Source organism: Aphelocoma coerulescens, chromosome 6 (genome assembly GCF_041296385.1).
Source record: "Aphelocoma coerulescens isolate FSJ_1873_10779 chromosome 6, UR_Acoe_1.0, whole genome shotgun sequence".
Classification (NCBI taxonomy): Eukaryota; Metazoa; Chordata; class Aves; order Passeriformes; family Corvidae; genus Aphelocoma; species Aphelocoma coerulescens.
In genome coordinates this window covers 9,425,663-9,439,338 of record NC_091020.1, presented here as the reverse complement: position 1 = coordinate 9,439,338, position 13,676 = coordinate 9,425,663, and the positions used below count along the sequence as shown (strand labels likewise).

At 39.2% G+C, this 13,676-nt stretch overlaps 1 protein-coding gene across 3 annotated transcripts in view; it reads left to right on the top strand.

Moving 5' to 3' along the window:
• The window catches only part of WAPL (WAPL cohesin release factor), a 66,595-nt gene that overhangs the window by 36,317 nt on the left and 16,602 nt on the right, over positions 1–13,676 (top strand). For 2 of the 3 annotated variants that reach the window (XM_069019137.1, XM_069019136.1), the window contains exons 5-8: positions 2,615–2,710; positions 5,768–5,920; positions 6,170–6,306; positions 8,324–8,435. In XM_069019137.1, the coding sequence (XP_068875238.1) occupies positions 2,615–2,710; positions 5,768–5,920; positions 6,170–6,306; positions 8,324–8,435 (498 nt within the window). The remainder of the gene's footprint in view (positions 1–2,614; positions 2,711–5,767; positions 5,921–6,169; positions 6,307–8,323; positions 8,436–13,676) is intronic. The other variant, XM_069019138.1, reaches the window with a different exon arrangement.

The following is a 13,676-nucleotide window of genomic DNA, read 5'->3' as shown; positions in this document are numbered from 1 at the left end:
TGGAATGACGGGCCAATCACGTGCTTAGATCTTTTCTGATCTAAAAGTGGAAGATACTACAAGGAATGGTGGCTAAAACTAACCTTCCATAGGTATTTGAGGTTTTAAGTATTACTATTTACAGCTACACTTCAGGCTCTGTACAAGAGAGCTGTTAAATGCAGATGTCCTTGTTTATCAGAACAGGCATTTATTGGTGGCATTACTTGTTTCCTTGTGTAAAAAGTAGCCTTTTTTCTCTATTGCACTCATAATGCTTAAGCTGTGAAGTGCCATGTCACAAAACACTTCAGGATGCCCTAGCTTTTGATTTAGTAAGGGATTAAGGGAAATTGGGGAAGAAAAGCCCATTTTTGACTGTTAAATAAAAAGCATGCCATCTTTGGAAGCCTGTGAGCCCTGGGTATTTAGAAGGAATTTGCTTTTATCTGTTTGCCCTGTTGAACTCCTTCCTACGCATCAGCTGTTGCTCTCTGCTGAGGGAAACACACGAATGCTGTGTGGCCCTTTTGGTAGCACTGACACAGCTGTTTGTGTACTCGGGTGAAACTCCCTCCGGAGCACTGAAGCTGCTTCCTGTGGGCTGGGCCTCCTTGCCATGTGCGAGCAGCAGAGGTGCTGGGAAGAGCCAAGGAGACTGCAGGCACTTCTGTGGTGTGGGCAGCAAGGGCCTGGCCCAGCTGCTGCCTCTCCCAGACAAGCTCAAACCCAGCGAGACTCTGCTCCTGCTGTGCCTGCCAGGGGCTGTGTTTGGCTCCTCATGGAGCACAAGGCCGGAAGGAAAAGGAACACAAGGTGGGGCACAGGCAGAGGCTTTCAACCCAAGCTGGTCTGTGATTCTGGGATACCCTGTACTGTGCAGGTTACTTGACAGAGTGTATTACTTCCTTGAATTATCGCATATACTGGATAGGGCACTCAGAAGCCTATACTCTCTCTTCCCAATCTTAAATATGCACTGAGATGAAGTGTGGAGCAATTCAAGAAACAAAAACATTCTGTGGTTCTTTTCCATTGCAGATATCTGTGAAACTTGTATCTTTCTTGATTAAAAAAAAAACCAAACAAAAAACCAAACAATCTTTCTTTGTAAATTGTCCTTCCTTTGTTCATTGCAGATCCTGAGTCAGATTCCAGGTAAATATTTGCTGCTCTGAAAGGTATAGGAGAAAAGAGAGTTAACATCTGAACCATTTTTTAACCTTTTTCAGATAGGGATCTGTATGACACTTTCCTCCTATTTGTGGGCCCAGATGTCCTCTTGTAACTGTAGTATTCTGAACATGAAACTGGTTTCTCAGTTTAACGTTTTGAGCTGAACAGATACTGTCTAAAAGAGCTTCCTTGCAAAAACTGATGGAACTTAAGATAATAATTACTCTATACATGTTGATGTATAGTATATGTTGATGAATGGTATATGAGCACTGCTTTAGGAACATAATTTAACAATCCAAGTTTCTCATGACCGCATCAAAACATGCTTTAGGAGGGAAAGAGGCTTTTCTCTTGTGTGGAGACTGGAATGGTTTAGTGCTTTTGGGCTCTGAAAACTCATAGCTGAGGCTTTCATTCTGCTCATATTCCTTGAAATTTTGTTCAGTAGGGCTTTCTGTTGTGAAGAATGGAAAGCTGCAACACAGTAGAGTTTTACTCTGCAATAATACTTACACAATGACTTACAGAATTGGCTTTCTAGCTTTTGACATGCCAGAACCTTGCTGCACTTCATGGAGTGGTGCTTAGTCCCAGCTGGTACTAAGGCTTGCCACAGGTAGCCCTTATGTGGGCTGTACTTGAGCTTGTATTTGGGTTAAATAATTGATATGTTGTATTTTGACAGAAAATGTTTATTTGAAATTATTTTTTCACAATTAAAATGCTATGTAAGTGCTGTGAGGAAGCAGGTACTTACAGAGTTCACTTGATACATGGCATGGTGGGAAATCGTGAAAATTGTAATGCTGTATTAGTCTAGAATAATATTATGCAAGTAGATTGGTAAATTCAAATGCTAGAAATAGAATTCTGTCTTTGCTTCCTCTGAGGAGTACATTATGTTTTCCAAAAATTCAAGGACAGTAAATTTTGATGCATTTTGATTTGCCTTGACACATTTTTGAGCAAGAGGAAAAAAAATCCTCTTAATTTATTAATATGGATTAAGGCATTTCGTTTGAGTGTTTGTATTCTTCCTAGCATCAAAGTCTATATCAGTTCTGCATTTTGATTCTAAACCAGTCATATTTCTACTGACATGGTGTTTGCTAACATGTTTTTTCCCTCAGAGCTGTCAGGTTTTGTGTATAGGAAGGTTGCAGACCTTTTGCCTTTGAATAAATTTAAGAGATGGAACAACTGAAAAATTCTTTAAATACATACATATCATGTCTTTTGCCATTTGAGTGGGTCTGTATGCCTTTAAAACCATCAGATACTTCAAAGTCTGATTTTCTGATCCATGTGATATTGAGAATCTGTGTTGCTGGGAATATAGGAGGGAAAATGAGGTTCATTTTCCTTGTTTGGCTACAGCATCGCTACAGTAATTTTTGAAGTGTATAGTGACTACTGGTAATTGACTTAAGAAATAATTTTTATTTTTATCTTCTAGTCTCCCACAAAAGCAGTATATAATGCTAGACACTGGAACCAGCCAGAATCAGAGGCTCTGCCAGCACCACCAGCTTTGAAAACTCCCAGTGTGCCAGTAAGTAGACTGTTGGTTTTTCTCAAGTTTACCAAATCTCCTTTCAAGACTTACAGATTTTTTTATTTTTTTTTTTTTAAACCAAGTTTTTGCTATCTGGTAATGTCACAGTAATTCAGAATGAAGTCCACTTTGTGATGTGAGCCATTGGAATTTGATAGAAAAGAAATTGTCAGTGGAAATACTATAGAATAGGATCTTTCATATCACTTCAGTATAGAGTTACAAAAAGATACTTCAAGTTATGTTCCCTAATCTGCTGAAGTTAAGCTTTCTAACAATGGACTCCATTTCGTTTTCTGAGAGAAGTCCCAGGATTAACTTACTAATGACCACAGAGGTCAGCAAATTGCTAATGAAAAAGGAAAAAGTTGAAAAGAGCTATTTCATTTCTTTTTCTTTTCTAATGCAGTAATGGTGATTACTGACTTGAGTCTTTAGATACTATGAAAGAAACACCATTTTCTGTGTACAGTCAGAAATGCTAATACCAACATATTGGATATAAGCATGTCTACAAAAAGTAGATCAGGGCTGAAAACAGTTCTTGAAGTTTGTTCAAAAGTCAGTGGTTGTTTTGAGACTCAAGGTAATTGTTATCTAAATCTTGAGACTCTGAGAATCCACAGTCTTTGGCTGTTATTTGTAGAAGTTGTTACTGATTATGCTAAGAGAGCATTGTACATTGTCAATAAATGTAATTTTGTTTGGTGCCTTGCTGATAGTATTTGCCTGAGAACAGAAAATCAGAAAGTAGATAGTTTTGCAGTGATAATTCCTCAGCTTTGTTGTTGTCACCAATTTGTGGTTGTTTATTTTTTGTTTGTTTCTTTCGTTTGGTGGTTGTTTGTTTGTTGGTTGTTTTTTTTCAATTCTACCTCTCTTTATGGTGTTCTGGTACTTCTTCCTCTTCTATTTGTGGTTGTTTTTGATTGCCTCCTCACAGTATTCTGAACAGCCTTCTTTGGATGCTAACTGCACTGCCTGGAAAATGCAGATAACTGATTTGAAAATAACCATTTCCACTAGAGTTTGAGGAGAGAGCAGAAATTTCAGCCCTGTGTTTTTCCTCATCCCCTTTCTCAGTTTAAATTATGTACCTCTGAACTGAAGTTTTTCTTGCTTACTGAATCTATTGATACTGATTTTTGTGAAGTACTCAGCTGACGTAAGGGCAGATTTTGTGTGAGTCTTGTCAGACAGACTTTGAATATGGCTTTTTCAAGCTAGGGAAATGTCTGGATCGTTCATTCAGACAGTCACTTTTGTCTTCTGTCATACTTCCACTTTGTATCTGGAACCATCAGAATAGTAATTCAGGAATGTGGTAGAGGTTTGGACGAACAAACCACTGAGGGGAATTTGTATCTGCTGCTCATGTTGTGATGTACATCTGAAGTTACTTCAGACGCAGTTTTTAACCATGATTTACATGTGTGTGAGACTTAAAAGTTACAAGGTAAATGAGCCTTGATCCAAGTATTCACTGGTAGTTCCTGCACATATAATCCTGCCTCTTTAATTTCTGTAGAAATGTGTCACCTGAAGGTTGGGAGAAATCTATCTCAGGTTATGGTGAGAAACTCACAGCATGCAAACTGCTTATGCCAAGTACTCTCTTGGGGCCTCTCCAAAGCTCCCTTGGAGTTTGGTTTGAAGGGGCAGCCATTAACCAAGATTTGGATGAGATCCTTCAGTGTCTCTCCTGTGTTCACAGACTGATAAGATCAATCCTCCATTATGTGTTTTAAACTGGTTTTTCAGTGTGCTTAATTACCATTTTGCCACTGGTGCTTAAGTGAGTGAATACCGAAATGCCACACAGTGCTAGAGGCAGAATGTAAAGAATACTTCAGTAAATAGAGCAGCTTCTTCTGGCTTTAATTTTAACTATCAATGTACAGTGCAGAAGAGGGCTTTCTCTCCAGCTATCCCCGGCAGTAACAGCTCATGCATCTTCTATGCCTGCATATTAATTCTATTTTTTCAGTCATGCTTTTAAAAGACTGTCATTTTTCTGTGCAAGGAAGCTAAGTACATGATGTTACTAAGAGATTCAGGGTGAGTAAATGCCCACTGGCATTGGCACTTGTACATTTAGAATTTGGCATTTGGAGGTCTTTTTCTATGTGCCTTGTTTGCTGTAGTTTGTCGTCATGTCAGATTTTGTGCCAAAGAAGTAATCTAAAGATAAGCTGCACTTTAGCTTTTAGTGGCCTCAAACTAAACAGCAAAGTAGGCTGAGGAGAAACCTGTAATGCTTGCCTGAGTTGTCTGGAAACCTGTCAGTAGTTATTCTAGACCTAACATCAATCTCTCTACTCCCTGTAGAACAGGTTTTGCTGTGTTCTGTGCCATGGTATGATATTCCTCAAATACTTAACAGCACAAATGGGGATAAGAGAATACTGAGAGTGTGCTTTACCTGTTTGAGGCCTGCTCTGTGTGGCATTTGTTGTGCTGCTACAAAATGTATATTGGTCTCCTACCTTCAGGCCAGGTAGAGTTTGGAGTGTGAGGCTGGAGGGGTTGGACAGGAGTGCAGTGTCCCTGGCAGGCAGGGCCAGAACAGCTGGCACAGAGTCCTGCAGGCCAAGCTGGGCCGAGGCAGGGATGGCTCAGGGCTGTGCTCGGATCCAGACCCGGCTGCTTCTTGAGGGCTCCATAGAGCAGCCAGCTTGGTCATTCCTGGAAGCTCCAGTGCAGAGGGGTAGGAGACTTCAAAGAGCAACAAATAACTGCCTATAAACACTGACTTTGTTTGGTTTACTTACCCTAAAGCTTAAGGAACCAATATAAAGGACGTTTTAGTCTTCTGCTGGTTTTAGTTTCAGAACTCTACTGGAGCTTTCCTGATGCTTAGAGATGGGTTTTTTTTGTATTCAAGAGTAGACACATTGTCACACAGCTTAGGTACATCTTGGTAGTGCAAGGAAAGGACTAAATAGTCCCAAAATGTGAGGTTGACAATTGCACACCTGTACTGTTTCCTGATGTATTTAGTGTATGTTTTCATGCTCAAAACATCTGCCCATTTTAGCACTTTCTTATTAATAGGTAAGGCTATCTTCAAAGGAGGCAATTCATAAAGATGATGGAGTTTTTAAGGCTCCTGCACCACCTCCCAAAGTGATAAAAACTGTGACAATACCTACTCAGCCCTATCAAGAGATAGTAACTGCATTGAAATGTAGGAAAGAAGACAAAGAAGTAAGTATTCTTAACAAATTTTTAAGATAAAGAATTACTAGTAATCCTAACTACTGAAGGAACAGTGTCAAAATGAAATTTGGCTTTCCTATTAAAAATAATATTTTTATGTAAATAGTTGAATGGCCTTTATTAACATCTTAATGTTTCCTTGCACTTAAAACTGAAAACATTTTTAAACTGTACTTGTTAAGATTATAATCAATCCCAAGAGTGACTTACTTAGGTCAAAATATTTGTCTTTTCCAGTTATACACTGTTGTTCAGCATGTAAAGCACTTCAATGATGTAGTGGAATTTGGTGAAAATCAAGAGTTCACAGATGATATTGAGTACTTGCTAAGTGGATTGAAGAGCAATCAGCCCCTAAACACACGTTGCCTTAGGTAAGATATCTTAATATAAAACACTGTACCTATATTTAAAAGAGATATTGAATTAAATAGGCATCGGAGAAGTGACCATGCTTTAAAATGTCATTGACATTTACCTGTCACTTCTGCCATGAAGAATAAAATTTGAAAATAATAATAAAGATTGTATCTTGTGAATAATCAAAAGCAGTATGGCTATGAAGATGAAATAGAAAACTATGCAGTAAGAGACATCCTACTGCTATAAGAACATGCTTGTTATCCTTGCTGTAAATTAAAAAAGTACCTTCTGATGACTTCTCTTGTTTAGTGCATCTTATGTGTGGTATCTGTTCTGTTTTTAATGCAAATTCAATTCTAAAATAAAATCCCTAAGACTGCAGAGTTTGATCAAAATCTGGCACTAAAGTAACAGTGAGATAGTGTTTAACTCCAGCTGCCTGTTCTTCATTTTCTGTTGAGAAATAACATAACTGGCACCCACTAGAAGGACTGGGGCCTCAATATTAATTGGAAGCTTCTTTAACTTGTCTTGGATTACTCATTGCAGTCTTAATATTCAAGTTACACATTATTGTGAAGTAAGCAGCAAAAATGTTAGCCTTGCTTTGAAAAAGTTTGTGACTTGATACTGTTGTCAGTTGCCTGTACATGAAAGTATTTATAATAATATTAAATATAATAGCCATGCAATAATATTTTTCATATACCTAAATTTTTCTCTCTGTTCAGTAAAATAAAGTAGTAGAGAAGGAAAAATTTGAATCCATGGAGAGAGGTGATGGCAGTGCTTCATTTGTGATTTGACTGGCTGAGAAAAAGCTTTCTATGCCTCTAAGATAGCTACTTTAAAATGTACTTGTTCCTCCAGAACTAGCAATGAATATTTTTGCTGGAGTTGAAATATAAGAACTCTATAGTCCAGTTTGTATATACACTGTGATAAGAATAAATTACTCCTATGATGACAGTTCAGGAGTATTTTTTTCATGCAAGTGTTCCTTATTTGCTCATGTGGCAAACTTACTAAGATTTTAAACTAATTCTTTCCAAATGTATATAATGGAATGTAACTTACATAAACACAACAACAATCTTCTCTTTCAGTTAACAAATTAAAAGAAAAGTGTTTTTCCAAAGGAAATCAATGTCTAAGGATAGGAGTAGACGTAAAAGACTCAAACAGATAGGTAAGCTCTAACTGGAGCTGTTGTGACTGGAGACAGAAAGACCCCTTGTTCTTTTAAACACCTCACTGGGTGAATCTCTTACAGGCAGATTCCTCAGTAATTGTGGAAGACTTGATTGCAGAATCCCTCCCACATTAGTGCAATTTTAAAAGCAATATATTTTTAGCAGTTGTTATGTTGCACTGTGCTAGAAATGGCAGACAGCTTACAGAGAAAGCATGGGGAAGGCTGCCATTTTTAAAATAAACTCTAATGGTAGTCACTCATTAGACTGATATATTTATCAGATTTTTTCTGAAATCTATTGGGTTTTCATTGATCATAAATGCAGCAATAAATACAAAAGAAAAATTTTCTGTATAAGTAATGTTACGCATAAGTGTGACTAGTCAGTTAATTAGATAACCATTAGATAGCAATGGAAGCTCACATTTACAATTTCTGATAATGCCTTGGTCCATAATGAGCTCTCCCATGTCTCTAAATCAGAGCTTTATGCTTCATCCATGGCACTTTCCTTTCAATATAACTATTGGAAATTTTCAGCTTTTTTTTTTTTTAGAAGCAAATACAGGCAGCCCTTTAAAATCCTGGTTTTAGCCAAGCTTAAAATAAAGCAGACATAGTTTGGTGCTGGTAAGCAACTTGAATAAAACACTGCTCACCAGTCACTGTTCGCCAACTGCAAACCTGCCTTACACAAATTTTAGAAGAAACATTCCAACAGTTTGCCAGGGTCTGAGGCATGTGGTCAGTCCTGTGTTGAAGACTTGTGTCTCTGCTGTTCTTGTTAAATGTGGTCATTTCAGTTGTTCTAACAGAGAATTAATTTTCTGCAGTGTAATCAGCTTGGCGACCAAGTGCGCCATGCCCAGCTTCCGAATGCATCTGAGAGCACACGGGATGGTAGCCATGGTTTTCAAAACACTGGATGATTCCCAGCACCATCAGGTATGGATATGTTGTGGATTTCATTGAAGTTTGGTGATACCTGTCTGCTGGGTGGGGATTTTGTTCAAGATCAGGCATCCAGTATAGTGTGCACTGGGTGTGTGTGTGTGTGTGTATATATATAGAGTATAGTGTATCTAATGGTGCCTCTGGGATCAGTGGCTCCATTTTAGAAAGTATTCATTAGTGGCATGAAAAATTAGAGCACCTGTGTTCAACTTACAAATTCCTTATTGCACTGTTTGTGTGCTTCTGGGTTTGGAAATTATTTTTTAAAAAATTAGGGGTTTTGTAAAAATGGACTGTGCTTTGGATTGTTTTTTAATGTATTCTTTTAAGCTTTTTTAAGAGTTCTATTGTTGTATTTTAAATTCTTTCAAATATGTTTGAAAGGAATCCTTCCTCCTTATATTTAGAGGTGGCTCTAAGTGCTTGTCTCCAGACTTGCTCGTATGGGAATTACCACCTCTTCTTGTAGCTCTTGTAGGGATTTGTTCATGTCTGGTGCTTGTGTCCTTGAGCACTGCTGTAATTGCAGGTTTAGAATGCCTTGAGTATATATAATGTGCTGTTGGATTCCATGAAAGGTAAATTTCAGCTATTTATGGTAACCTGACCTGGGAGTTAACCTGAAGCAGTTTTGTTTTCCTTCTTATTGATGTTACCTCTGTGGGGTATTCCTTGAGATATTTTTACAAGAGCTGAAAAGATGAGATTTTACTTGGAAAGGGTAGTATATAAGTATATCAGTTAGGTTTATAATTTTCTAGAATAGCTCTAGAAGAATGACATACAATGCAGAATGCAGCTTTGCACCCACAGAAATAGACATTTCAGAGATGGTATTTGACATCTTACTGTGGGTGGGGGGAAAAAAGCTGTAGTTTGAAGTAACTGATTTAGAATAATAGGTTATTTTCCATCTCCCTCAAAAATTAGCAATGGCTAACTGTAAAACATAGACACCAAGTTCAAGGAGTTCATTATTTTGTGAGCTGTCAAAATAGTGCCAAGTGATACTAGAAATAAATGAAGTACAGTCACTCTATTTAGGACAGTTGCCACCACTGAGTTGCAGGAGATCGGCAGAGGACAGCTACAGTTCCTTGGAAAATGTACAAACTTGCTGGGTGTATTTTTGGCTGTGTTTTAACAGTTACCATTATTCCTTCATTTTCAAAAGAACTAGCACATACAGTTCAAAAGGAAATTGCATGCTATTATTAGTCTGCAGTAACAAAAAGCATTGATTATGTTCACTATTTTCAGTATATTTGATGAAATGCTCCCTTTTGTCAAAGAAAAAAAATTGGTAGTTAATGTTTGAATATAGTTACAGTACATTCTTGGTACAGGTTTTACAGTACTGTGAAATTAGTGATCGAGCTAGTCTTGATGAATGCTAATGGATATGCCCTAACTACTGACAGTATGTGCTTCAACACAATCATCTCTGGATAAGCGTGCTGCCTTTCTGTACTACCCTTTCATTCACTAATTATTTCTCTGAAATTTTAATTTTTTCCAAATGAGTAGAAGTTTCTCCACTAAATCTCGTTTCAAAGTAACTCAGGAATAATAAATCACACTCAACTTTGCATGCGTGGCTCAAATCCCTGTAAGATAAGTAAGGACTGAGCTAAAAATGCACAATTATTTGGTTAATATTTTCTTCAAGTATTTTGAAGATGGGAAAACTGCCACAATGACATTGTTAATGGAAACAAATATGAGCTTATACTGCATTCATTGTTCTGATGCAATGGAAGAGTGTGTAGTGGACTCTTAACATATCCATAAGGAGTATAAAGTAGCAGTTGCAATACTGGCAGTTGGCATTTCTTTAACCAGCAGGGAAAACAAAATAACCAGCTATCTTACTGAGCTATGCCCAAAAATAACTACATGAAAATTACTTGTTCCACCAAATTTTTCTTGTAGACTTGTGTTTAAGCATAAGTTTTTAATTGACTTTGTCTCTTTGGTGGTGCTCTGTAAAGATTTTGAAGTATTATTAATTTTTAAAGTAAAAACTATATTTCTATTGTAGCTGTCAGCAATTAAGCACAGAAATGTGGTTTTGTAATGTCTTCAGTGTGTGAATAACTTTAAAAAAGATAAAAGTGCATTATATGTACTGCTGAACCCTAGAAAATAACCATCTGTTCCCACAAGCTGGAGTATAAATAGAACAAGCAAGAGAAGACAAGGATGAGAGTGGGTGTAAATGGTCTGCCATTTCTGGAGTGTATGTTCAAACTAGGATGTTTTCCTGAATTCTGTAGCAGTATGGAGTGCAAATCCATAGTTAGATATGCCATGAAATTTATGTCTAGAGCAAATTCTATCTCTCCTCTCCTCTCCTCTCCTCTCCTCTCCTCTCCTCTCCTCTCCTCTCCTCTCCTCTCCTCTCCTCTCCTCTCCTCTCCTCTCCTCTCCTCTCCTCTCCTCTCCTCTCCTCTCCTCTCCTCTCCTCTCCTCTCCTCTCCTCTCCTCTCCTCTCCTCTCCTCTCCTCTCCTCTCCTCTCCTCTCCTCTCCTCTCCTCTCCTCTCCTCTCCTCTCCTCTCCTCTCCTCTCCTCTCCTCTCCTCTCCTCTCCTCTCCTCTCCTCTCCTCTCCTCTCCTCTCCTCTCCTCTCCTCTCCTCTCCTCTCCTCTCCTCTCCTCTCCTCTCCTCTCCTCTCCTCTCCTCTCCTCTCCTCTCCTCTCCTCTCCTCTCCTCTCCTCTCCTCTCCTCTCCTCTCCTCTCCTCTCCTCTCCTCTCCTCTCCTCTCCTCTCCTCTCCTCTCCTCTCCTCTCCTCTCCTCTCCTCTCCTCTCCTCTCCTCTCCTCTCCTCTCCTCTCCTCTCCTCTCCTCTCCTCTCCTCTCCTCTCCTCTCCTCTCCTCTCCTCTCCTCTCCTCTCCTCTCCATCTTGAGGAATAAATGGGATGGGGGAAGCTCACCCAAAAAGGCCACTCCTCTACTGTGTTCCGTAAGGGTGGCATTTGGAAGGATTGATTTGGTTCTTTGGTTGGTTTTTCTGTTCTGTTAGGATACTGATGATAAATGAGTTGTACCAACAATTTTCCCTTCATTCTGAGCTCAGAATTGTGTGTATGATAGGGCATGAGAGAGCTTTCAGGCAGTGTGGTTAATTAAACACTTAGGGAAGATCTGTGCAAAAGGCAGAATTGTTTTATTTAAGATGAAACCAGATGAGGCCTATAGGGAATATGAGAAACCAGTCTTAGAAAACCTGTATCACTGGTATGAAGCTAAAGCATGTTTGTTCCATGCTGTGAGCACCATTCACATTTGAGGTCCTTACTTTTATACCATCACTATTTTCCTGTTGCACATCAGCATTTGGAGGCTTATTGGCCTGAATCCCTCCTGTGTACGTGCAGTGGCAGGAGCCTGGCTCTTGTTACACAGAGCTGGTCCATCCTTCTTGCCTTTCCAGCAGTCCTCCTGCAGCCTGAAACCCCCTGCATCGTGTCTTGGTCCCTTCTGATAGCGTTTAAGTGTCTTGAAAGCTGCGTGGCAGGTCTGAAGGGAAGTGTTGGCAGAGCTGATGCAGAGGGAAGAGGAACCATTACTCCCTTCATAGTGGAAAGCTGGTTGGGTTGAAAAGAAGGGAATCTGGAACAGGCAAGGACTTGGTACAGAGGTTTACAGAATGAGTGTGATTGCCCTTACCAGACTTTGGAGTATCTTTAAAGCATTTCTGAGTAATGATCTAAGAGCAGTCTCTGACTTTTGAAATGCCTGAATAATGGCAGCCCAGATTATAAATTCAGCACTTTACCTCTGTTAACTGCTGCCTACTTGCTTGTTGATAGAAACTCCTTTGGGGCCTTGAGCATTTATTTTTAAGCCCAGAAACTCACCTAGATAATGCTGATCATTAAAAAAGTTGATCTTAGATGTTGAAGTCCCACATTGGCTGAACAATGATTAGCTAACCTTTGGTTTCACTGGAATCTGTGTACTTCTGTGTGCTGTTTTAATCACTGCCATTCTGGAAGAGCCCAATTCTTCAAGGAACCTGACATGTATAGTTTAAGCCAGCTGCAAGTAAATGAAGGGTAAACAATTCCTGTAATTAAAATGATAAAATTACAAGGCTTACTGGAGAAAGTTAATGAAAATTCAGGGTGACCAGTGTATACCCTGTGCAGACAGGTCGCATAGATTCTTTCTCCCTTACCTCTGGCACGGCTGGAGTAGTGATAAAATGCTGGGGTAGCAATGTTTATAGCTGAGAGTTTGTTATGGGTTTTTTTGACAACTCTGTTGTCATGTATTCATGAAAGATGTAGATTTGGAAACTCTTGCTTCCTTCCTTTGGTAGTTCATATGCATGGTAGTTGGTCACGTTAAAGTCTTTATTCACCTGAGGATTTCCTTGACTCAGACAGGAAGGAGTTTTGACATAGCTTTTGATAGACTTGTCAGCTGCCTAATCCTGTTTTGGAAACGCTGATACTGCTTAGTATGACCAGGTATGATTATTACCTACTTCTAAAATAAACAGAGCAGATAATGATTGCTTTGGTGGTTGGCTGAACTCTAAACAAGATGTTAATCTGCTATGACACAGAATTCTGCTCTTTCCTGTTGAGCTGTACAACATTTATATTCCAGAATTAGTTTGTTTCCATGTTTAATTTACCTTACACAGAAACAATTGTGATGGATACATGCAGCATATTGACTCTTGAGGGTTAAACTCAGTGGGACACACACACACCCCACACACCCCCAGCTCCCAACTCCTCCAGTTATTGCCAGAGGTTTCTGACAGTTTTGTGCCCAGCACACCTCTGTTCCCAGTGAACATTTCTCCTCTTTCCTGTAACTTGGAGCTCTGTGCTCAGTGCAAGGGCTGTACTTAGACACCAGGGATGAGTAGCTTTGCTTCACTGTTTTCTGTCCCTTCCTGACAGTCAACTTCTACCTTGGCTTTTCTGGATCCTTATGAAGGTAGAATTTAATTCCTTCTTCAAGAAGAATTAAGTGTCCTTTAGCCAGTCAGGTGTCCCTCTACACCAATTCTGTGTAAGATATGGATGGTCAGGTTAATAACGTTCACGTGTTAAGGACTGATGGGGATGAGGCACAGGGGGAAGCTGCTGTATACTCTGGCTACTTCCAAAAAGCAGAATTCCCCTGGAAATAAAACGTGTTTATTCTGGAAAAGTTTGGATAAACTATTACCTGACAGACCTGTTTGCCAGAATCCGAATTTATGTCCCCAG